This window comes from Podarcis liolepis, assembly GCF_965112155.1.
Source record: "Podarcis liolepis genome assembly, chromosome: 1".
Taxonomy (NCBI): Eukaryota; Metazoa; Chordata; class Lepidosauria; order Squamata; family Lacertidae; genus Podarcis; species Podarcis liolepis.
Genome location: NC_139554.1, coordinates 21,590,628 through 21,617,256, shown reverse-complemented (window position 1 = coordinate 21,617,256; position 26,629 = coordinate 21,590,628). Strand labels below are relative to the sequence as shown.

At 45.2% G+C, this 26,629-nt stretch overlaps 1 protein-coding gene and 1 long non-coding RNA gene across 2 annotated transcripts; one reads left to right on the top strand and one right to left on the bottom strand.

The window, feature by feature from the left end:
- Window positions 1-310: 310 nt before the first annotated feature.
- DDX24 (DEAD-box helicase 24) lies at window positions 311-25,681 on the bottom strand. The gene is given in 10 exon segments (XM_083501723.1): window positions 311-1,223; window positions 1,881-2,010; window positions 5,379-5,567; window positions 6,404-6,479; window positions 10,438-10,953; window positions 12,710-12,863; window positions 13,868-14,251; window positions 18,277-18,998; window positions 25,487-25,569; window positions 25,571-25,681. Coding segments are annotated over 10 exon segments (2,595 nt in total). The 5' UTR covers window positions 25,667-25,681; the 3' UTR covers window positions 311-978.
- LOC310707340 lies at window positions 25,675-26,629 on the top strand. The gene is made up of 2 exons (XR_014526433.1): window positions 25,675-25,791; window positions 25,890-26,629. It is a non-coding gene; the product is annotated as an uncharacterized lncRNA (long non-coding RNA).

Genomic DNA, 26,629 nt, shown 5'->3' with positions numbered 1-26,629 from the left:
GCAAACTAGAAATATACATAACTTACTTGAACTGATTTCCTGCATGAAGTTTCTAAGTTGCTGAGGGCAATGAATTCTGAAAATGTAATTTGCTTTCGAACGCCTCCATAAAGCTACCCTTCCCCCTGATCTTTCTGTAAACAAGCAAACAAACCCACCTCTCCAGTGGATCAGGGATTTTCCTGAACAGCAAAAAGAGAAAGATGGGCTGTACCTTCTTCTCTCACAACCACTGGATATATTGGAAAGGCCAATATTGTCTCATTGCCTCCGTTTTATGTGCTTTGTGTGTAATAAAAATGCTAAGAAAAAGTTTTACAAATATTTTAATAAAGACTTCAGCTGGGCAAGTTAAGAACAGGAAGAAATTCATTCTCTAATTTACTTTAGGGTACAGTCTATTCCCCCCCCCCCACACGACATGTTTTAGTTTCTTCTTTCCGCAAAAGAGAAGATTCCCCATGGCTGCTACGATTTGAAGCATCAAATGCTAATGCAAAATTCGAAGAATTACAAACATAGGGTTTTCTTTAGAAACGCATATGCAATGCCCTGCAACACCCTGCAACTTAAATGAATAAATGAACTTGATTAAAAGGATACAGAACTGATACACACACATTTATGCTTACCTGCTCCTCTGGGCTCACTGCTACCTCTGCAGTTGCTTCCACACAACCCCAATCACATGCAATGATTTCCACTCACCTGGTTCTTTCAGGTGGCATGTTTTACACAAAACTCAAGACACTGGACACCACCTGCATGTCAGGAAAACTCAGCACCAAGAAGGACCATGTGGGTGGGTGTCTGTACATGCATGTTGACTGACTTGAGAGCAGCAACAGGAGAGGAAGCAGCAATCATTCTAGAACAGGTCTGTGCTTAAAAGGAGTCTGAATATCCAGTGGCTGAGAAGGGGAGAATTAAGTGTTCCTTATCCTGCACCCCCGAAATGTCCCATCACTTCTTTAACTTCTATGCATTTTGCTGTGGTTTCTTCTTCATCTTCTTCTTCGCTTTTGCTTTTGACATGGTGTCCAACGCAGACTGAGAACGTTCTTCCGAAATATCGGACAAGAGCAGTTTCCCAGACTGAGTTGGGTATTTGGTCTTCATCAAGCTTTTAAAAACGGACTGAGAGAGCAAGTGTTTCAGATGTTTCTTCATCCCCTTTAGCATCTTCTGTTTTTCACTCTCATTTTGCTCGTCGGGTCGGCCTCCTGTAGACACACACACAGGGAGGGGGGAAACATAAATCCCAGCAGAAATAATCAAGAGGGGTTCTAGAAGTTTTGTTACTTAAAGCTGGGGGCTGGTGAAAAGCATAGGGAAATCTACTGATAGATCACTGGACAATTTACAGTACATAGTTAAGGGTTTCTGACTCCCAATAGTTAAATGATGACATGTAAAACAAGATTCATTGTACCCCTTTAGGCACCAGGCAAACCACTCCTCTTTAATCTTGCCTTGGCAAGATGAAACATGAACATCTGCTACACTTGGACTCCAAGTGCATTGATCCTTCAGGAAGCATTAAAATATGAGACTGGCATTACTGAGGTTTGCAGCTTTTTCTTTTTCTGAATGTCTGAACTAGCGCTAAGCTGTGCCCACTCTTGCTGAGTTTGAATGAAGCTTATGCCTTACCTGCTCTCCCCCCACTGCCCAACTTGTATGCAACCTCAAACGTTTTCCAAATGCATTTTAGATAAATACAAGAGTCCATAAATAGAGCTCTTTAGATGTGTGAGAGTACCCAGGTTATTGCCTTCATTGCTGCATCTAGGAGATATGCCCCTTATTACACCTTTCTCGGGGTGGTTCCTCCCTCCCAAGCCCAAACACACACACACACACACAAAACTGCTTCTTGCCTATTAGCTCATCATCATCTAAATCAAGCTCCAGTGCTTCTGCAGCTTGCTGGAGCCATGAGTTGTGCTGCTTCGCTCGGCTGTTGAAATATTCCACCTTCTCAATCTTTCTTGCCAAGTTCACCCGCTCCTGCAATGAAGCACAGTGAGGTTATGCAGGGACAGGATGTGGGCACTCAAAGCAGTACATGGACAAAGGCAATATAAGGGCTAAGTTAGACGTGGCACTGTTTTCACTGGGTGGGACTTTCATAATTGCTTTTTCTTCAACAAATAGATGGTACAGGTCTGTGGATGTTTCTGGCCATTGTTATTATTATCATTATTAATATTTTAATTACCTGCCCTTCACCTTGTTAGATTGCTTCTCTCATAATAGCAGGGGAGATGAAAAAGCTTCCACACACTTTGCCTTTGTAAGGAATTCACGAATTCTAATGAACTCATGGGACCCTAGGTTAACCATTACTCCCTAAATTTTGCCATCCCTGTTATCTTCTGGACATACTTCAAGGTGATGGTTTGTAAAGTAACCCTTGGACCTCAGTCTACAAACATTACTGGCTTACAAAGGGGTCAAGCTGACTTGGAATGAGGAGACCACCTGGGTTGGAACTGGCACTCAGTTGCAAAGTTCACTGGGTGATCTTGGGTAAATCATGGGCTAGTTTGTCCGGCTACCTTGTTTTGCAGGACTGCCATTAGGCCAAAATGGAAAGGGGGTCTAAGTACGTTAAACTTAAGCTCCAGCATGCCTTACATTGGTCTTTTATGGAACATCAGCAGACTCAAATGGGGAAGGAGGAAGCCAACAATTTTGAATTAGAAAAGCTTTCCCCAATGACAACAATTAGTTATCTTCCACTTGTAACATGGTGATGTACAAGCTCGCCTTAAGAAGTTTGGGTACAGTGTAACTTAAGTCAACCAAGCTCTGTGCATATAAATATATCCTATGTTTCGGTGGTTTAACTGGACTTTTGTTTAACTGCAATTATTAATAAAAAGATTGGAAAATTATTTGTAAGACTACTGCTGCTTCCTCTATTTTGTTACCCAAAACATTTGGGATGGAGCAAGCGGCCTTTGATACAATCAACCATAACATCCTTCTGGACCGTCTAGAGGGGCTGGGAGCTGGGGGCACTGTTATACAGTGGTTTTGCTCCTTCCTCCTGGGCCGTGTTCAGAAAGTGGGAGGGGGATGAGTGTTCAGACCCTTGGGCCCTCACTTGTGGGGTGCCTCAGGGTTCCGCCCTTTCCATGCTTTTTAACATCTATATGAAGCCGCTGGGAGAGATCATCAGGGGGTTTGGACTGGGTGTCCATCAATATGCAGATGATACCCAGCTCTACCTCTCTTTCAAATCAGAACCAGTGAAGACGGTGAAGGCCCTGTGTGAGTGCCTGGAGGCGGTTGGGGGATGGATGGCGGCTAATGGATTGAAGTTGAATCCTGACAAGACAGAAGTATTATTTTGGGGGGACAGGGGGCGGGCTGGTGTGGAGGACTCCCTGGTCCTGAATAGGGTAACTGTGCCCCTGAAGGACTAGGTGCGCAGCCTGGGAGTCATTTTGGACTCACAGCTGTCCATGGAGGCGCAGGTCAATTCTGTATCCAGGGCAGCTGTCTACCAACTCCACCTGGTACGCAGGCTGAGACCCTACCTGCCCGTGGACTGTCTCGCCAGAGTGGTGCATGCTCTAGTTATCTCCCGCTTGGACTACTGCAATGCTCTCTACGTGGGGCTACCTTTGAAGGTGACCCGGAAACTACAATTAATCCAGAATGCGGCAGCTAGATTGGTGACTGGGGGCGGCCGCCGAGACCACATAACACCGGTCTTGAAAGACCTACATTGGCTCCCAGTACGTTTCCGAGCACAATTCAAAGTGCTGGTGTTGACCTTTAAAGCCCTAAACGGCCTCGGCCCAGTAAACCTGAAGGAGCGTCTCCACCCCCATCGTTCTGCCCGGACGCTGAGGTCCAGCGCCGAGGGCTTTCTGGCGGTTCCCTCATTGCGAGAAGCAAAGCTACAGGGAACCAGGCAGAGGGCCTTCTCGGTAGTGGCGCCCGCCCTGTGCAACGGCCTCCCATCAGATGTCAAAGCGATAAATAACTACCTGACATTTAGAAGACATCTTAAGGCAGCCCTGTTCAGGGAAGCTTTTAATCTGTGATATTTTACTGTATTTTTTGTTTCTATAGAAGCCACCCAGAGTGGGTGGGTAAACCCAGCCAGATGGGCGGGGTACAAATAAATTATTATTATTATTATTATTATTATTATTATTATTATTATTATTAGCACCTCAAAACAGACAGAAAAAAATAATATAGACCCAGCTACAAATTACATAGCATTCAAAACAAGGAAAATGACAAAGGAACTGGAGGGGAAATATATTTATTTTTCACTGTTATTTTATTAATTGAATTTATATTCTGCTTATCCTCCTAAAGGAGCCTTTTCTACAATGCAAAGCAATGGAAGCAATTATGCTCCACTAAGTTATATCGGAACCACTAGAGCAATTCACAAAGTCTTTTGCCCTTAGCTTTCAACACATTTTAATTCAACCATTCTGCTAGATGAATGTTCTAGATGAAAAATGAGATCTGGCAGGGCACTGCCAACATTAAGAGCTTAGAATGTAGGCACCAAAGAAAGTCCCACGCAAGTCTGCAAATGGGACATGGTGATTTATCTATGCCTATATTCCATATTTAATAAGGGATTAAATTATTAAAGCCGCAGAAGTGACAGCAGGGTGATGAGCAATTTGAAATTCTTAAGCAGCCAAATAAAGGAAAAATTAGTCCTGAAAAACATTCATTACCTGCAATCAACTACTGAAAACTAAGCTCATTAAAAACAGCTTTGATTTTAATGTCTCCACATAACTCCTGCTCTCCTCTTGTCTTTCCTCTACTTGTGATAACATAATGTCTTCTTTTCTGGTCTTCCAACCCTGGCTGGCAAGATCTAAAGGAGAGATGAGCACTGAAGAAGCTGAACCCTGGCTCTACTCGAGTGCAGTAGCACATGTCTGTCATGGATGCTTTGATTTAGATTCCTGCATTGCAGGGGGTTGGACTAGATGACCCTTGGGACCCCTTCCAACTCTATAATTCTATGATTCTATACCCAACTTTATGCCACCCTGCTTTCAACAACTTGTCACAGGTGACCAGGACATTAATGCGGGCTAATATGTTGACAGGCAGAGAAGGGATGGATCACTCTGTCTCTCCTCCACCAGCCCACTCGCTAGAAGCATTTTTTTAAACAAAAAAAATTACAGCAAGCTTGGCTCATGAACAGCCATCTCAGTCAGAACCACTGTTCCAGATCTCACTTCCCAACCAAGTTCCAAAATCAGGTGTTAGGAACAGACATCTGTTACGAAGCCTTGAGCAACTGTGAAAAGCGCTGCGGTTGAGAAATAAAATAAAAACCACGAACACACTACTTTCAAAGGAAAGATCTATTTCACCTTGATTGCCGTCATGCATTTTGTTTCGACGGGGAAAAAAGGAAGCTCTTCGTTCTTCCCCAGCGTCTTGTAAATCCTTTTGAAATTCATCATGTCACTTGGGCCAATCAGAAGCAAGCTCAGGCCCTCATTGGCAGCTCTGGCGGTCCTGCCGCTTCTGTGCACGTAAATCTCAGAGGTGCGAGGAACCTGCAACAGCGAAAGAGATTAAGCACTTCTGTGGGAACGGGTCTGAAGTACACCAAAAGAGAACAACGCATAGCGCTCCCCAGCAGCAAGCAATTTCACACCTACTATGGCACTGTTTCAGTTTATCTCAATGTGCGCTAACTCTTGGGAGATATTGGATTCCACAATTATGTGCAAGCCCAGAAATGCCAGAGATATCTGAAATGACAGGCTGGTTGGCACATGCCACAGTTACAAACAATGCTACTAACCAAAAAAATAATTTCTGCAGGGCTGAGCAACAGCAGAATAAAGCAGAAAGGAGCAACACTCATAAGGTCCAAGTGTGTCTGTTCCTACATTCTCTTAAGTTTACCTAACAGACTACTAGTCTTGAGAACCTACATGGGAATATTTTAATGACAGTCCATCTATAGGTAGAAGAATGGAAAACATATAAATTATATTGTGGACATCTGTCTTGGAAGGCAACGGAGGAGTGTGCCTTTGTTATATGCAGTGCAACAAACAAACACACAACTTGGCTTTAAGAATTAAAGAACAGTGTAAATAATAACCTATTCAGTTGCAATTAAGAGCTAAATTTGCACCATGAAGTATAAACGGAAAACTTGATTTTCAATCCCCCTTAAATCAATGATTTAAATCAGCTTCCCTGCCTCCCTGGTAACTGAAATCATCTTGATTTAAACCAATCCACCATGCCTCTCTTTCTTCTTCTGTGTTACAACCCAAAGACAGGCCACGAAGATCGCTTGTGGTCTTCAATTTACCGCCAGCCATCAATGTATTACAAATTCATGAACAGAGAACAGAAGTACATTTTGTTCTGGTACCTGGTAATGTATGACATGCTGCACGTGAGGAATGTCAAGACCACGAGCGGCAACATCTGTTGTCAAGAGGGCACAGCTGAAATTGCAGAAGTGGAGACAATGGTTGTTTTATTAAGGAAAGAGGAGGGAGGGGAAGAGCTCCCTAAAGTGCATTAACACTGAATTCACTATTACCAGAAGGCCAGATACAGTAACGTAAGCAAAATAGGGCTGTGTCATAAGTATTGCAGAATGAAAAGGAAGACAAAAGAGACAAAAAAGAAGATAACCTATCTATTTAAGACTGCTTTACTTAGCCTGTTAAGTATGGGTGGAGAAACCTTCAGGGCTACTGGTTTGTTTCTGGTTACAACTCAGACTGCTAGTTTTCACCTGCAAGTCTTTGGAGCAAGGTTATCTGAAAGGCTTCTTCCATGTCAGCCTGCACAGGTTTCAAGATCTATGGGAGAGGCATCTGAAGCACACAGGGCAAATGTTCAGTAGAGAGCCTTCTTGATGGCTGCTCCCAAGCTCTGAAAAAGCCCTGGACACAAATTTTCACGGCCAGCATGACAAAGCAGCTTCTGGCGAACCAGAACAGCGTACGGAAACACTGTTTGCCTTCCCGCTGGAGCGGTACCTATTGATCTACTTGCACTTTGACGTGCTTTTGAACTGCCAGGTTGGCAGGAGCAGGGACCGAGGAACGGGAGCTCACCCCATTGCGGGGATTCGAACCGCCGACCTTCTGGCTGGCAAGTCCTAGGCTCTGTGGTTTAACCCACAGCACCACCCTCATCCCATAAACCCGCATTCCATAGTTAATGCCAAATAAACTACTTCTGATAACTGAGCCACCATAGCTGCTAGAGCAGTGTTTCCCAACCGGTGTTCCGCGGCACACTACTGTGCCGTGAGACATCGGCTGGTGTGCCGTGGGAGGGAGGCGGGCGAGAGGCGGCGGTGGCGAGGATCCGGCGGGGGTGGGGGGAGCGGGGGCCGTCGCGCGCAACCGAACTCACTTGGCGCGCTGCCGGCTTGTCCTCCTTCAACCCGGGTCGGGCCAGGCCTGCTCACGTCCCCGGATCCCCTAGCAGCAGCCGCACGCTCTCCAAAAGCGCAACGCTGCGCGCAACCGCTCGGCCAGCTGGTGCTCTGCGACTCCGCCCTTTCCCCTCCCAGCGCCGGAGGGTTCGCGCGACCGCAGCTGTTCCCTTTCGCAGCGCGCGGGAAACAATTCCAGGCCGATTGCCTTGTGCCGAAAAGCACCGCCTCTCCTTCCAGCTCAGGCCCGGGCCGCCGGCTCCCCGAATGACGTCACGGGGGCGGGGCTTTAATGGTGGTGTGCCGCGAGATTTTTTTCCGGTAAACAGGTGTGCCGTTGCCCAAAAACGTTTGGGAAACACTGTGCTAGAGGACCGTGAAAATGTGTGTTCTGGGCTTTTTAGACTCGTCTACCCATGTACTATCTGAAACCAGATGTGAAATATATTGGCATTATTCTCGGTTCTCCTACCCACACTATGTAAATAAGTCTAATTTGTCTTTTATAAAGTTTTACTTGCCTTGGGGTTTTTTTTTTACTCTGTATCTTTTTCGTTTCATTGCAATTTATCATTTGATTTCAGGAGTACGTTACTGCTGCTCGCTGCCTTGAGCAGCATTTGCTAAGGAAACCAAACATCCAACCCACGCCAGTCACTCCAACTCACGTTAAGTTTGCTTACTGCCCTGCACAAAATAGCTGTCCTGTACATTAGGAGTCTTGGGGGGGGGGGGAGATTCCTGGCCCAATTCCAGTGGCCCTGAGGGAGGTGCTACTGCCACCTGGCTCTCTAGTTGTCACCCTAGAGGCAAAAGAAAGGTGGAGTACACACACTGCATGTGCAGCCGCAAAACACTGTGCAATGCCGACTTTCATGTGTGAAGTTGAGGCCCGCTAGCTCTCACCCCTTCTCTAGCCAGTCCTCCGGGACAACTAGCCATTAGTCAAAGCTATACAGTGTGTGTGTGACAACTACACATCAGATATTCTTGCTTTGTCTGCACTGGTTGGTAGTTTTGTTTGTGGGAGCGATTCAAATGCTCAGGACTGCAATACTTCAAGGGCTGCCTCTCCCCCTGTAAACCATCCTGGACTGTGTTCAGCATCTGAGGCCCTTCTTCGTGTGGGCGGCAACACGAGAACAGGTCTTCTCTGTAGTGGCTCACCAATTGTGGTATGTTCTTCCAGGGAGGTTTGCCTTCACCTTCACCCGGTGCTATACCAGCTGCACTGGCTCCCGGTGGAGTACAGGATCAGGTTTAAAGTGCTGGTTTTAACCTTTAAAGCCCTATACGGTCTAGGACCCTCGAACCTACAGTACCACCTCTCCTGGTATGTCCCATGGAGGACCTTATGGTCTTCAAACAAAAACAACTTGGAGATCCCGGGCCACAGGGAAGTTAGGCTTCAACCAGAGCCAGGGCTTTTTCGGCCGTGGCCCCGATCTGGTGGAATGCTCTGTCACAAGAGACTAGGGCCCTCTGGGAGTTGACATCTTTCCGCAGAGCCTGCAAGACAGAGCTATTCCACCAGGCCTTTGGCCAAAGCACAGTCTGACCCCCCTCTCTCCTTCTGTAATCCACATAGAACTCTATCCCAATGGTTGACATTAATTTTATTCTGAATTGATTTTAGAATGTATTTCAATTAATTGATTGTGATTTTATGAAAATTGCACTATTTTTACTGTTGTTAGCCGCTCTGAGCCCGGCCTTGGCTGGGGAGGGCAGGATATAAATAAAATAATTTATTATTAATTATTATTATTATTATTATTATTATATATTTTAGGCGCCAGGAGAAAACGTTTCTGTTCAACCAGGCCTTGGGCTGATTAATATTCTATAGCCTTTTAAATGTGCCTGAGGGAAGGGTGTGTGTGTTATTGTTTTGTTTTTAATTATTCTGTATTTTATTCCGTGAACTGCGCTGAGATCAAATCATTCAATAAATGTTCCCATTCTTACTGATAAAGCCCTAAAGGTCTTTGAAGGTCCACCTCCTATTCTTTATTTAATTCACAGCTCGACGTTCCTCCCTGAAGAGTCCCCAAGGAAGTCAACAGCATCAAGTCAAACCACACAGTATCCAGGACACAAGAATTAAAATGAAAGGCATGATACCCCTCAGCCTAACAATGCCAATCCCCTCCCAAAGGCCTGGATAAATAGAACTGTCTTCGAATTCCTCCCAAGCACAGCTAGGGGATGGGGACTGCACCATTACCTTCAGGAGGGGTTCTAAACGTGGTGGCCCACTACAGACAAAGCCCTCTTGTGCACTCTCATCCTCCTTGCCACTGCTTTCAGGGTGTCTGCCCTCCACCGCAAATTATGGGTTGCAGCATATGGAAAATATGGCTTCTCCAAGTACCCATTTAAGGCCTTGCACACTAGTTCCAATACCTAGAATTGGGCCCAGTATCTCCCCAGCACCCAGTGCAGTGCTCTCGAAATTGCAGCGATGTGCCTTTCTCCGGCAGCTCTGCCCTGCCCAGAGCTACTGCATTCCACTGCTGCAGCTTCTGGACCATCTTCAAGGGAAGCCCCATGTAGAATGCACTGCAGCAATCTGCACGGGAGGTTGGCAGAGCATGGGTAACGGAGGCCACACTATTGGATCCTGTCATTCAACTGTGTTCAATATCAAAGGCCTTGCTCTGTGTCCTACCTCCGCTGCAGGTGTAGCTGGTTGGTACTTAAGACAGGGCCTTCTCTACTGCGGCCCCCGTGCTTCCCACAAAGAACTCCTTCCCAAACTGAATCCCTCCGTTTTAAGCTTTAGGCAAGTCGTTATTACTTTTCCCCTTAAAAGTTTCACACAGCTTTAAATTCTGGTAAGTTTTTCAGCGTTTACTTGCTAATTGTGCTGCGGCGCATTACTCCGTTCTTGTTCTCATTGTGTTTTTGTCAATTCAAGCAATCCGCTTTTGAAAAGCGGCATGATCTTAATTGATAAAATAAACCAAAGGGGGAGAGAGAGAGAAAGAGAGACAGAGAGAGAAACCGACCTGGGGCGTTCAGCAAACCTCTCCAGGTTTTTCAACCTTTGCTTTTGGTGCATGTTTGCATGAAGAGGCAGGAGGTCGCAGTCCAATATCGTCAGGAGGGCAGTGAGCCGCTTGATGCAATCTATACTATTTGCAAAAACCATGGTTCTGCCTGGGTACTGAAGGAGGAAATAATACAGGTAGTAGTCTTTCTCCTCTGTATCGCAGTGGATCCTGGTCTCGGTGAGGGTCTCCACGGTGGCCTCTTTCCTGGTCAAGTCTATCACTTTGGGCTTGCCCTTGATGCCAACTTTTTCCATCAGCATTTCCAGCTTGGTCTTCTTGTCTATTTTGACAGCTCTCTTCTTGTGGAGAACCCTAGTCGGAGCCTGGTGGATCAAAGTCAGGGTGGCAGAAAAGACAAACGTCTGGCGTTTTGGGTTATATTGCGAGTCGCTCAGCATTTCCAGCAACTGAGAGAGTTCCTCGAAATGCCCCCTCTCCACCATCCGGTCCGCTTCGTCGATCACCAGGCACCTGTCAGACGGACGCGAGAGACAGTTTTAAGAGCGTTTCGTTTTGAGGTAAGAGGAGATCCGACACGCTTCAAAAGAGCCCTGCCTGCTACAGCGCACACAGAAAAGAACAATGGCCTGCGGTGAGTGAAAAGAACCACAAGCCGATTCTTATTCCGTATGCTTGTATAGATACCAAAGTGGGAAACCAAGGTGCAAGGAAACAAAAGTCTGATGGAATTTGCACCAGCAAATTCAAGGACTTTGCTGTTGCAAAGTGACGACCGCTAGGCCTGGTGTTTCAATGCATCTCCCAGGACTGGTTTGAGGGCCAGAGCATGATGGCGCCTTCACTCGACGGTAGACTGTGGGTGAAACTGCCACCACTCCTGACCGTAAGGTGCCAGAGCTGATGCAGCTTGTTATTTCCTTAGCACACTGGTGGCAGAGGAACTCTCTGTCGCCAGCACCTGGTAGAACAGGTTCCATCAGCGCTGTGGCCAATGGAGGTCATTATTCCCTTGGCATGCCAGGCACTGGCAATGGAGGGACTCCCTCTGCTACCACTGCTTGGTGCACCAAGGGAGGAATGAGCACTGGTGGAGGAAGAGGAGTGCGGGGGGAGTGCCCCGCCTCCGGCAGGGTGCCATCACAACGGCCCCTGCCCGTGCTGGGCGCCCCACCCCCGCAGGCAGCACCCCCCATCCCCAAGACATGTGCCATGCCCCAGTGGGTGGCGTGCCCCACCCCCAGGATGCGCCCCACGCCCCTGCGGGCGGCGCGCCCCACCCCAGGATGCACGCCAGCCCTGTCCCCTGCTGCCGGAGCATGAAACTCCGCCACTAGGAATGAGCTGTAGTCTGGGCCCAGGAGGAACCAGGGTGAAACTGATGCCACTCCCGCTAACCCGCAAATGAAATCTTAAATGTAGGTTGTGGTTGCCACCATGGAATGTCTAGGCGCCATTTCTTTTCAATGGGATTTGTTATCATCATCTTGTTCATTTCTATACCACTTTATATTTTAAAGAACAAATCTCAAAACGGTTTATAGCATATTGAAACATCAAATAAAGCAATCCGGAATACAACAAATTCAGGCTTCAAGGAAAATATTTCAGATCATTCCCTAAGTGACATTTTGGTTTCCCCAGAGATCTCCAGGTGATCACAGCTGGACCCACGGCAGTCGCAAAATGCACCTGGCGCCTGGCTGATTTCTAATACTGGTCGCCACTTGCCAGTGCCTGGAAATTTGCTTTGAAACGTGGCATGAGCTGGGTGGAGGAGAAAATCTGGTAAGTCAGGCCAATTATGGAAACCGTTTCCATCCTCCACCCACCTCAATTGTTCTATAGTAGCTTCATGGTCTCTGCCGTTCATCTGATTGAGCCACAGTATGTTCAGGCAGGTGCAACAGAGCTAAGCAGTCCAAGTGCAACATCAAGCATGCGTAAGTGTCCCCCGATTCTCAAAGCAGCAATTGTGAACTTCAAGGGAAAACCCTGAAAGATCCTGCAAAGTGTTTACTGCAGAGGTGGCTAACCATGGTGCCCTTGGTGTTGCTGAACTCCAAATCCCATCAGCCCCAGTGAGAACCACCAACGGTCAGGGCTGATGGGAGCTGTAGTCCAAAAACATCTGGAGGGTGATACACTGACTACCTCTGTACTATTGCTTAAGCAGGAAGTTCTTTAGCACTGATGATCTTAAAAATACCCAGATAGTATTTGCTCGTTTGGGAGAAGGAAGACATATTAGAAAAGGGATCTTGAGTACCTGAGTTGCCGCAGGTTTGAGAGATGTGGCTGCTTCTCCTGTATTAGCTCCCACAGGCGCCCCGGGGTTGCGATTACAATCTCGGGCTTCCTTTTCAGAACTCGCTGCTGCTTCTGAGGTGCCATTCCTCCAACAAGAATGGTTGCTTTAATGCCTAAAAGACAGAAGACCAATAGGACATTAAGGTCCCTGGAGCATTGTTGCAGCAGTTATATTTCATAAAATTTTCTGGCATGAAAGTCATGAGATGCTGCACCATGTTTGTAAGAAATCACTGGATTTACCTCCCCTCTTTTTAGGAGCACAAACCTCCACAAAAGTATTTCCCAATGTTTTTTTTAAAAAACAATGAACTACAAAGATGACCCGCGTCTCCAAAACAGCACTTATCCCGTATTCAAGATGGTGTGCGCTCCTCCTAGTAGTGGATCATTTTAAAAATTTAAAAAATCCTTACTGATGCGATGCTGAGCCCCCCCCCCCAAAGTGGAATTCTCAACCTGTATAAATTATGCAAATAACAACCACTCTTATTCTGAATAATTTATCTTGGCTTTCTAGTTGTGTGAGAAAATGAACCGGGCAGGTCATTGAAGCGCCACCACCAATCACTGGACATCTTACTCAACCACCTTCTGGGTTCTCAGATGTCCACAGGCCGTGCCCAGACACCTTCAAACACAGCCTCACAGCAAGGAAGGTTAGAAAGCTGCATTTCAAAAAAAAAAAGAAGAAAAAAAACACACCAAGGATTTTCTCAGGAAACTGATTGTGCATACCAGTACCATAGTCTGTGCTTTCCCTGCAGAGAAGACAGAGAACTGTAGGAAACTTTCTCTGCAGAGCATGTTTCCATTTTAGGAAAGGGAAACTGAAGCAATGTACTTCAGCAGCAAAGTAAATAACGGAAGACAGACTTTATATGTATGTTAGAGGAAAATAAAAACTGATTTTATATATGCTATTGTCTCATCACTCTATTGTAGAATCACTTCTAGATGTGTTATAGGAAGCGATTCACAAATGAAATAATAACCACAACAATAGCATTGATGGATGGCCATCTGTCATGGGGGCTTTAGTTGAGATTGCTGCATTGCAGAGCGTTGGACCCATGGAATCCCTTCCAATTCTATGATTACCAGGAATTGACATTACCTGTGAATCTGTTCACCGCATCAATGTGATGTTTCACTTGGACAGCAAGTTCTCTTGTAGGAGTCAAGACCAATCCCAGAAGAGGATTGTTTTTATGTGCAGCAGTATTAGGTTTTGGGGAACCCGGATCACGTTCTGCACCCTCCAACACCTTCAGGTTTCCTGCTGCCAAAGACTTGTCACCATCGCCATCGCCACTAGTTTCACCCCCATCAGGGCTCAAGCCTCCTGTATCCACACTCTCTTCCTGCTCGGGTACCTCATCCTCACCGTCGTCTCCTTCGTCAAGCGGGCTGTCCCTTCCACTTGCCAGTCCTGTTGACTTGCGCCACTGCAGAATGGAATGGATCATTGGAATGGCGAAAGCAAGAGTCTTACCACTTCCTAAACACGGACAAATGAAACGCAGGTTAGAAACCTAGGAACACAAGAGGAGCCTGCTGGATCAGGCCAATGGCCCACCTAGTTGTCACGGGGTTGCCAGGGTACGCCTTTGAGGTGCGGGAACAGTCAGAGGGAGATAGAGAGGAAGGGACGGATGGGGAAGAGGGAGAGAGCCAGGAGGCGGGAAGGCTCTCTGATGCTGAAGCAGAGCCCCAGAACCGCACAGGAAGTTCAGGAACAGATGGGGAGCCTGTCCCTGTGCCGTCTGCACAGGAAAGGAGAGGGTTAAAACGCAAGGATCAGAGACGTCCCATGAAACTTCCCTGCCTTTTCTGTTGAAGGAGAAGCCGAATCTCCCCGAATCTGAACCGGACGATTCAGACGCATGATTGTAATGTGCTGCTTGTACATATGTAAAATAAAGAACTGTAAATACCTCTCTGAATGAGCAGAGGGTGCTTATTGTGAAGAGCAGACACAAGCCATCACACTAGTCGAGCATCTTGTCACAGCAGCCACCCAGATGCCTGGGGAAAACTGGCAAACCCAAGAGTCCTCCCCCCTCCATGTGGTTTCCAGCATTGCTACCTCCAACCATGGAGGCAGAGTCTAGACAACATGGCTGGTAGTCCTTGGTAGACTTGCCCTCCATGATGTTGCCTAACCCTCTTTGAAAGCCATCCAAGCTGGTGGCCATCATTGCCTCCCACAGAACTAAGCTCCAGAGTTTAACTAGGCACTTTCTTTACCCATCCTGAATCTTCCAACATTCAGCTTCATTGGATAAGTTCCAGTGTGAGGAGCAAGAGGGGGACGGGACATTCCTCTATCCACTTTCTCCATGCGTAATTTTATGAACTTCTACCATGTTGCCTCTCTTTGCCTTTTCCCTAAACTAAAAAGCCCCAAATTCTGCACCTTTTTCCCCACAGGGGACTTGCTCCACCCCATTTTCTTTTTAACACATCTTTATTTTTGTTTTTAAAAAACTCATATAACAAACCATCCCCATACATCCCCACACCGCAAGAAACACGCCATCCATATATAGTGTAAATGAGAGTCAAACATTCAACAGGTTACTCTTTTCTGAATGTTTTCTAAACTGCCTTACACTAGTGTACCCAGGTAATTCCATATCAACTTTTTTACCTAGTGTCATCCAATTTTCTTAATATTTTGTATACTTGTTGAATGATCAAAACTAAGCTTAAATCTAAAATTAAGAAACCAAACCAGCTGATTTCCCCCACTAGTTTGGTATTGTCTACTCTTCTTTGACTGCCAGCTCTTTTCCAGGATCTCAGGCAAGGGATTCTTTTACTTCAGCAGCTTCCTGCTCCTTGAAGTTGATGAGGATTGAATCTCAGAAATTCTGGATGCAAAGTATATGAATTATCCCTCAGCCAGGGCTCCCTCTCTTAATTAAAGGAAGGTAAAGGGACCCCTGACCATTAGGGCCAGTCGTGACCGACTCTGGGGTTGCGGCGCTCATCTCGCTTTATTGGCCGAGGGAGCCGGCGTACTGTTTCCGGGTCATGTGGCCAGCATGACTAAGCCGCTTCTGGCGAACCAGAGCAGCGCACGGAAACGCCATTTACCTTCCCGCCGGAGCGGTACCTATTTATCTACTTGCACTTTGACGTGCTTTCGAACTGCTAGGTTGGCAGGAACAGGGACTGAGCAACGGGAGCTCACCCCGTCGTGGGGATTCGAACCGCCGACCTTCTGATCGGCAAGTCCTAGGCTCTGTGGTTTAAACCACAGCGTCCCCTCTCTTAATTAAAGCCATGTAATATATGTAGTTGCCTTATAATGAGTCAAATTGGCGCTTCTTAAAGCAGGCGCCTGTCGTTGCTTATCTCACCAAGGCACTTCACAGTGGGTTCCTTTTCAACAGTAGCAATTAATAAATATAAATCATTGTGAAATCTTTTGAACAGATACATATTTTTTTAAATCAACAAATAAGTGCCTGGACTCTTAAAAAGTACTGGTTCCTTCGTAGGCTGCTAGTCTGTAATAAGACTCATCGCAAAGCAAAATGGATGCTGTGCTTAAAAAAGATATTAAAAATTGCAGTGGTTTTTGGCCTGCCTGTTGTTGGGTGTGCAAAGGCTGCTCTGAGGCTTCCACCATCCTAAGGTAACATACAAAGTAGTGTAATGCTATTGACGTGCAACATGTGTACTTGGTTGGATTTTTCCTTCTACTCTCTCTCTTTTTTAAAAAGCTCTATAAAAGGAATTGTCTTAATTGACAGCTCTGATCAGCGCTCTCCACACACAGAAATGAAAACTAGGCCAAGGACAAACTGCATTCTACTCAACTCATCTCTCGTGATGCAATTATCTGTTGCTGCCATTGACATTTTAACTCCTTCTGTAGGACCCAGTGGTTTCCCTCATAAGGAGTGGAGGGACTTTTCCCAAGCGAAAACTGGCAAACAGGAGGGTCTCTCTTAATCCCTGCCCCCCACACCAAGTGGTCCCTGCCCCCAGGTCTTATGGTAAAGGTTGTTCACCCAGGCTGGCCTCTGAATCTGGAAGACAGTCCACCTAGGGAAGGGGGAATAGTCAGACATTTCTTCTATCACACCAATGCTCCCCCTCAGTAAGTGTTGAGATAATGTGAATTCAGGGGAAACGAAGTTGGGACCTTCTCAATTCAAGAAGCCAGGGGTGGTTAACCTGCAGCCCTCCAGATGTTGCTGAACTACGAATCTCGTAAGTCCCAGACAGCATGGCCAATGGAGGATTATGGGAGTTGTAGTTCAGCAACATCAGCAGAATGGCTCTGTAGCTTTAGCTCTCCAAAAAAATGAACGAATCTCTCCCCACGAAAATGAAACAAAACCGATAGGGGAGATGCCAAAGCTCAAAAGGGGAGGGGGTGCAATCTGTCATGTTGACAGACAGATCTTGGCTTGAGTCACAGATAATCATTTTCTCAGGGCACTCCAATCACAATGTAGAGGTCTCTCTCCTAGGGAAGAAAAGTTGCAATCCTAAGTCTTAGGGGGCATGGGGAGCTCACACACTCCACCAATAAACCTTCTAGCACCACCTTATGATTCATTCTGAAATTCAGAAGGCTTCATCCCCTCAGAAGGGGTGGTGCTGCCTGCAAACTGCATCCAATTTGGCCAGAACATCAAAAAAGTAATAGACTTTTCCTTTAGTTAAGATTCATCAAATTTTAAAGGCGCCCTTCATGAAAATTTCTCTATCGGTCTACAATTTGGCAGGCTCACTGCATTCTGGAAGGGCATTTGTCTCTCAAAATTTTATCCACTTTGGCCAAAAAGGGGAAAATGTTATAGTCACTGCAGGTTCCCCATTACAGTGAAGAAGGAAAACACAGAGCTTTGTTTTAGGCATAGTGGCTTAGAAGCCAGAGCACAGATTGAAAAAGAGAGTACAAAGCAACTCGGAACAGATTGGAATATTTAAAAACACACAAACACACAGATACGAGTTGAATCTTAGTGCCCATGCAGCTGTCTGTGATTTGTTATTGACAATTGGCAGGTTATAAGAATCCATATTTGATGCCTGCCAAATTTAGCTGAGAGATGCCAACAAATCTAATACACTGAAATTGCCATATAAAATTTTACAATCAAAAAGCATGTTTCAAAGTTGAAAATTTGCACTCTTGCTTTTAACTTGTATTTTATTCTGTGAGCCGCCTTGAGATCTTACGATGGAGAGTGTTATATAAATTTAATAAATAAAAATAATAAATGTTGTGGGGAAGAGGGCATTGCTGGTCTTGCCTACAGCAGTAAAATGTCTTGGGCCAGCCCTGTCCTCACCACTGATGTCCTGTTGGCCCTCTTCAATTTCACCAGCCCCTGCACCCAAATATTTTTCACCCACAAAAGAAAAAGATGAAATTCTCAGCACACTGTACTTTGTGCTCAATTACCAAAATCCATGCTTCTATCATGTGCTTATGGAGGTACAGAATCAACACATCTTGGACAGTGGAAGCGAAACAACCGCTGTAGCAATGAATTATACCTGTCTCTGCAGCTCCAAGGATGTCCATGCCATCTCGAATCGCAGAAGGCAGAGCCAGGGCCTGAATCGGAGTTGGAGCACTGAACCCTAATTCACTCAGTGCCTGAAGAACAGGCTTAGGAACGAAGAGGCCTTTCCATGCAGACATGTCCACTTCCTGACCTGAAGATAAAGACAGGACTTCTGCCGTCCAGTTTTTAGCCTTTTTAGAAGCTTTAGCTGGTTCAGCAACATCTTGGGGAGGACATGTTTTCTTCTTCAACTCTCTATTCCTCTTTTTCTTCGCTTTCCTTTTCAGGATTGTGGTGTCTCCTTCCACTCTCTCATCTTGCTCAAAGCTAGGGATGGCCTCTTTATATTCAGCCTCCTGCTCAGTTGTTACCAGTTCCTTCACTTTGGGTTCATCACCACTCCTCACCTCCTGTTCCAGATTTTTCTCCTTCTTCCTCTTCTTTTTGGGAATTGTGCTATGTTCTTCCTCTTCTCCAGGCCTCCTACTAGATTTTCTCCCCTTGGCATTTTCTTCTCCCGCTTTTGAGGAAGACACCAGCTTATAATCGGTAAGCTCCTCAAAGCATACTAAGCCTCCAAGTTGCTCGTCGGCAAAGAGATTTGGGTCTATCTCAATGGGCTTCCATGTCCCTGTCACTTCGATGCCTCTTCGCTTAAGTTTGGATGGAGTCTTAAACTTACGTGAACCTCGCTTGAGCTTCATGACTGACCTTCAATGAAGAACAAAGAAAAATATTTCAAAAATGGCTATCAGTTAAATTCATTATATAAAGTACATAACATGAAATTGCACAAAAGGAAGAGATAAAAGAAAAAAGGATACCACTGGACTTCCGGGTATCCTTCCGGGTAATGGCGGATTCCCTCTGATCCGGAGGGACTGGCTCTACGGAAAACGGGTCTGTTCCGCTACGGCGAAGCGGGGACCCTTTAAAAAATCACAGGCGGATGAAGCCTGAGACCATGGGACTCGGCGGGCACCTTTCGCGCCCCCTCAATTCGTAAAAGGAACCCAATTACGGGCTCCGGAGCGAAGAGGGGCTAGTGGCGCGGTGCTGAGAGTCAACTGCTCTTCCGTGGAGCGAAGCCGCACAGCCGTTGCCGGAGAGCGCTACCTTTTTCCTGGGACAATTTGGATAAAAAAACAACTACCCGTGAGCAGATCAAATTTGGACAATTGGACTTTAAACAACGATCTGTGAGTAGAATGGAAAATTGGATTAAGAAATTCTCCTTAATTTGGCACTGAAGCGGGAAGGTCTAAACAGGAAGTCAGCCTTCCGTTTCTTGTAGATAGATTAAAGCAAAGACATGGCAAACTAGAGTTTAGAAAATCGTTTGCAAAGGATCAACTTTCATCATCTAAAATTACTGAACCCCCTTCGGAAGCAGGAGAAGAGGGAGGATTTTTTCCGGAGTGTTTAAAACTGCAGAAGAGAGTGAAAGAAAAGTAATTTTCCACCGTCTTGAACCTGGGAGCGGGGTGTCAGGACAGACGTTTTTGGGAAGTTCATTGACTACAGACAAATGTTTTTGACAGACAGTTAAAAGAAGAGAAACATAGTGATTCCATTGTTCTCTTTCGCATTTTAAAGGAACAAATATTGACAAAATATCTGAAAAAGGAAACTTTGTTGTTAGATCTGCTGTTAAAAAAGAAGAAGAAGAAGAAAAGAGATGGATACAAATAGAAGTTCTTCCCCTAGAGGGAGCTTGTGAAACTGTTATTAAATTTGAACTGGGGAGCTTCGCAGCTGCAATAGATTAAGATCGTGGGAACAGACTTCTGACCTTGCATAACAAATGTACTCAGAGGCTCTGGTGCGTGCTTTCTGCAAGACAAATGCTTTATTGGAACAGTTACATGAGAAGACGGATTTGATGACTGTTGCAATTAGAAATTTTGGACAGGTAGTGGGTATCTATATAGAACCCACCCAGGAATCAACTCAGGAGTGTGCTCTGACAGATCAGATGAAGGAGGAGGTTGTTGCTGGACCTCGGGTGGCAGAGATGGAGGGAGCTGTGGCCCAGCAGGAACATGAGTTGTTGGATCTGACAAATGAACTTGGAAAAAGCCAGATTTGGAGAGATAGAGTTTTGTTTGGCTTGGAGATGGGGGGCTGGATAGACCCCCCTATGCAGGGATGTCTTGACTTTTCAAGTCTGGCAATGGGCCGTGAGGAGTTTGGGGTTGTGGGGGTCCTCAACTCTGGAGGGACCTTGAAACATGCTTTTGAATACCACATGGAGTTCAGTGTGGACTATGGAAAAGGGGCTGATCTGTCGAGAAGGGACAAAAATACTGTCAAGTTGGAGTTTCCACGAGTGAAAGGACCAGGAGACAAAGTAAAGTACAGGTATAAATATGAAGAAGATCTGCGGAAGGGACATGGAAGAGACTTAAGGGCCTCGGACATAAGATTACCAGGTTAATGAACTAGATGGATGGGATAGAAAGGACTGACAAAACCCGGGACCAGGAGGAAGAGACGTTGGGTGAAGATTGGAAGAAAGTTTTAAAATTTTTTATTTAGGATTGTTTTGTAAAACTAATGAGTATCAGAAAAATGTTGGAATGAAATTATTTGGCTTTAGCAGAAATGTTAAAAAGAACTATGCAAGAATATGCTATGGTTATGAGAAATTGGTATAAATAAGATTTAAGTTTTAGGGGTTTTTATAGTAAGAAGGTTAAAATAGATTAAGGTAATTTAATGACAGAATATTATGAAAAATGGGAAGGATTTGCTGTGATAATTAACAACTAGAATACAAAAAAGGGAGGTATGAGGAGGTCAATGAAATAAGGTAATGACAGTTAAGGATTTGGGAATATTGGATCTGTTTTTAATTTTTTGTGGATTATTTTTGTTTTTTGATTTTGATGTGTTATGTGATTTGTTTTTGTTTTTTTTGATTTTGATTGATTTGTATTGTTTGATTGCTGTTTGTTTTTCTCTTGTTTTTTTCTTCTTTTTCTCTTTGTTTTTTCTGTAATTTTAAAATTCTTAATAAATATCATTTTAAAAAAAGAAAAAAGGATACCACTGTGCACTGTTTTAACACTTTATACAATTATTAAATCTTTTTTTTAAGTGACTCATAATGCAGGAAAAGTGATATATGGCAGTACATCATGAAATTTGTTGTTTTTAGAATCAATAAACAAAGTCTGTTTTGTGCTGCTATAATTGCTTGTAAAAAAAGCCAATCTGGATATTAAAACCATGTCCCAGATTTTCTTAAGCCAATCAGAATTTGTGTGGTTTTCAAGGACTGAGCTATATATTCCTGCCACTGTCAATAAATTTAATATTAATTGTAAATCTACTTTGCTCTGCCTCTTCTTTGATTTGATGGAAGGGGGTATCTTTATAAACTGGACTAGGCAGGTGTATCTGATGAGGCCATTTCAAATCAAAATGTAATTCTCTACAGCTCCCAGCTATGAGCATCTCTCCTTCATGCAATCAGCAGTCCAGTTTCTCTTCCCCTCTTAGGTCCTCCCTAAGTTCATTCAGACCATTCCCACCCTCCTTTCCTAGTCCTTCCCTGCTTCTCACGCCATGCTACTTTCTCCCAAGACCCTGTCTTTCCCTAGACCAGAGTTTCCCAACCTACTGCATTCCAGATGTTTTGGACTACAACTCCAATTATTCCAGACAATGGGTGAGCGGGGATTTGAACCCCGGTCTCCCTAGCCTGACACCCTAACCACTAGTCCAACAGCATTTAGAGGGCACCACATTGGCTAACTAGCACAGACCTTCTCCTTACAGTCGTCCTTACCAGCCTGCTAAGTCCATTCATATGAAAAGTGACAACAGCTACTAGGACTTTTACTGTTAACATTTATCTTGGGGGCTGGGGGAGTTGAATAATCACTCATGTGAGCAACTCCTACAGCAACATGTCTCAATATGCCCTTCATAGGCTTGTGTTCTCTTCCTGGTTCTTTGAACATTTGGTTCTACATATTTTGTTCTGAACAACAATCCTCTCAGATTTGGTAGTGACTGTATTTTTTTTAAAAAAAACTTTCAGGCAGCAAGCATGGACAACGCAAGCTATAACTGGCAGCTGTGGCACTGGATTCATTAGACCCAAAAGCTGATAGAAGATTACATGTACAAAAGGAATAAAAATTTTCCTTCTGAAATTTGCAAAGGGAAGACATGAAATGAAGTGGTGCCTTGTACTGTCAGCTGCATATTCCCTTATAAAGGATCCTAAACATACAGCTGGGCATTCACAGAATCAGAGAGTTGGAAGGGACCCCGAGGGTCATCTAGTCCAACCCCCTGCAGTGCAGGGAATCATAATCTGAATAATATTTATTTGCATCAGCCACTGGCCGTAGCAATAAAATAAAATGTACTGAAGACAGACGTAAAAGCTTAACTGTACAAAATACATTTACAATGCAGGATCTTTTGCCCAACGTGGGGCTTGAACCCATGACCCTGAGATTAAGAGTCTCATGCTCTACTGACTGAGCTATCTCAGGCATTTGACCAGTCCCATAATGGTCACAATAAGGTTACAGCAGGAGGACAAGTGCTAATCAACAGGTTTGACACTTAGATGGCCCTTACAGTGGTATCTTGAATTACAGACGCTTCAGGTTACATACGCTTCAGGTTACAGACTCCGCTAACCCAGAAATAGTACCTCGGGTTAAGAACTTTGCTTCAGGATGAGAACAGAAATCGTGCCGCAGCAGCAGGAGGCCCCATTAGCTAAAGTGGTGCTTCAGGTTAAGAACAGTTTCAGGTTAAGAACGGACCTCCGGAACAAATTAAGTTCTTAACTAGAGGTACCTCTGTACTAGCTGGACCATAAAGAAGGCTGATCGCCGAAGAATTGATGCTTTTGAATTATGGTGCTGGAGGAGACTCTTGAGAGTCCCATGGACTGCAAGAAGATCAAACCTATCCATTCTTAAGGAAATCAGCCCTGAATGCTCACTGGAAGGACAGATCCTGAAGCTGAGACTCAAATACTTTGGCCACCTCATGAGAGGAGAAGACTCCCTGGAAAAGACCCTGATGTTGGGAAAGATGGAGGGCACAAGGAGAAGAGAACGACAGAGGATGAGATGGTTAGACAGTGTTCTCGAAGCTACAAGCATGACTTTGACCAAACTGCGGGAAGCAGTGGAAGACAGGAGTGCCTGGCATGCTCTGGTCCATGGGGTCACGAAGAGTTGGACACGACTAAACACCACCACCACTGTACTAAGAAATAATGACATCAACTTTTTAAAAATGTGATATATTATTTTAATTCTGCCCATCCTCCACAGGACCCACATTATCAAGCATACTACCCATTCCCCACCCCATTATTCTCCTTGGAACAGCCCTGTGAAGCAGGCTGTGCAAACTGTGTGCAACTAACCCAACATCACACCATAAGCTTCATGACTGAATGAGGAACCGAACCAGTCCCAGTGGCTTCTGTAACTGATGGCAGCTTACTCACAGAAGCTTGTGTGCCTGTTTGGAAATGCCTGCAGTTTCATCTGGTAGCCAAGGGGGTACATTTTTCCATGCTCCTAGGTCCAGCCCCCCCCCCCAAATAGTGCTAGGGAGCTGAAATAAAAGAGTGATCTTCTACACCTTTATTCAATGTTAGTCATACTCAGAACAGACCCACGGAAATATGCTGAATTAAATAACTGAAGTCCACTGGTTTCAATGGGTCTACTCAGAGTATGACTCAGCTGGCTATCGCTCAGGGGCTTACTTCAAATATCTGAGTATTTAACATGGTTAATTGTCCAACATGCCAAGCCTAATCCTAAACTACAGTTTTTGTGGGATTCAGTGTCCAGGTTTAAACATACAGTTGTTAAAACAGGGCTGCAACTTTGGGAAAGTAAGGCAGAAGTACCCACATTAACAGATGTACAATAGGTGGAAATTAAATCTTTCTCCATCCTATACTGTACGTGCAATGATTTATTTGGGAGGGGGCACTGTTCACATCAAATTTGGCTGTCACCTATGCTAAGGTCATGTGATTTTAATTTTTTTTTTTAAAAAAATTATATTATTATAAACCCCTGTTATATATATATATATATATATATATATATATATATATATATATATATATATTAATAAGCAAACAAATAAATAAATAACAGAAAATGTTATTTACCCCAACCAATTTGCAGGTGAACAGAGGACAAGGAAGAATAAAAAATAGAAATGAACTGTAAGTGTTCGGTTTTCAGAGAATGAGAGACTTTCGGATCTCTGCTATTCAGCAACCTCCCAATTGACCAGTCCACCCAGTAAAAGTGGTACGCAACAACATTAAGTTGTGAGCTTGCGTCCAACACGCAGCCAACTGCACGGATTAACAGTTGACCAGGAAGCCATCCTAAATATGTTTTATTCAGAAGTTTATTCAAAACCGGGGATTTACTTCCAAGTACTGAGGAGAACAATCTCCAAACCACCACAGCGCCATGAAGCTCAGTGGGGTGAACCCAGTGGCGTAGCGTGGGGTGTCAGCACCCGGAGCAAGGCAAGTAATTTGCGCCCCCTAACCCGTGGATTTGCGCCCCCTAACCCTAACCCCCAGATGTTGCGCCCGGTGCGGCCGGCCCCCCCTGCACCCCCCACGCTACGCCACTGGGTGAACCCCATCTGATCCCCCTCCCCAGCCGTTTCTCAACCAATCTTACCGTTACTGTCGCGAGATTAAAGGGGGGGGAGGGGAGAGAAAGGAAGGAAAGAGAGAAAGTATATGCCACTCTAGGCTCCTGAGAGGAACGGCGAGGCATCAAAGCGGCAATAACAAGCATTTTTAAGGATGCAACCTTATAAATGGTAATGAAACTACAAGAACAGTAAATAGCAACCTCGATTTTGCTTCTTTGGGGTCTGCCGTCCGTCCTTTCCTGCTACCCGCCCCACGCGGTTATCTCCTTCCAAATTCTTATTATATATTCTTATTAGTTGAACTTATTAGTCGCTTGTCACCCAAGGTCTCCAAGAGACTTACACTGAAATATCTATATGCATAAATATATTACACCACACAAATCTCTACGACTGCCAAAAGTAATCCTTGCCTTCCTTCCTCCGCTGGCCTCCGAGGCTACTTCAGCGCGCTTGCCGGGTTTAACAGCCCAGCGAGAGCCGTTTGCACCCGCCGAGAAAAGTCCCTGCGAAGATCCCACCAGACACTGCACAGCGACGCTTCCGGGAAATCCCACCACGTGGGAGCCTCACGGGGGCGGCCATGACGCAGTGACGTCATCCCTCAGCGCCGGGCTCGCTTCAGAACTTTTATCAGGCTGCCTGCCTGCCTGCCTTTCCAGCATTGGGGAAGGCTGCGGTTTCTGCGTTGGGGCGGTCATGTCTCTGTGGGAAGAGTGGGGGAAAGCACAGGATGAGGCATCCGATTCTGCTGGTTGTTGTTATCCGATGGTCGGTTTAGATGAGCGTTATTGCTCTGGTATAAGTTGAGTGGAGTTTTGGAGGAGTTATGTTATCAGGAAGGGCTCTTCCCCACCCCCGTTGCTTAATTATGGCTGTTTTATTGTTGTTGTTATTATTATTATTATTATTTTATCCTCAGAGAATGTTCAGCACTTCATTAGCTCAAGTAACCGAGGCATAAAGGTAAAGGGACCCCTGACCATCAGAGTCGTGACTGACTCTGGTGTTGCGGCGCTCATCTTGCTTTATTGGCGATGGAGCCGGCGTACAGCTTCCGGGTCATGTGGCCAGCATAACTAAGCCACTTCTGGCGAACCAGAGCAGCGCACGGAAACACCGTTTACCTTCCCGCCGGAGTGGTACCTATTTATCTACTTGCACTTTGACGTGCTTTCAAACTGCTAGGTTGGCAGGAGCTGGGACCGAGCAACGGGAGCTCACCCCATCGCGGGAATTCGAACCACCGACCTTCTGATCAGGAAGTCCTAGGCTCTGTGGTTTAACCCAAAGTGCCACCCGCGTCCCTTTCCAGCTAATCACAGATTAACAGGAGGATGGTATTGCACACTTTCTGAGCACTTGTGCTCTCATGCCCGTAGTCTCAGTCTGAATCATTTGGCCCTGTATTTTTTCTTATTAAAAGTTGCTGAAGTCTTTTCACCTTGTATTGTTGTTGCTGCTGCTGCTACTGCTACTTTTAAAATTGATTTTATTAATTATTGAAAAGGAGGGATGAGAAATGGCATCCAAAAAACATTCCCCCTCCTCCCAAACCCAAGCCCATTTCGCAATTTTATTTTTTTAACAATGTCCTATATAGAATAGCAGATTGAAGCAGTAAAAATGTCAAAGTGTATGCAATAAAATAAAATCATAATTTC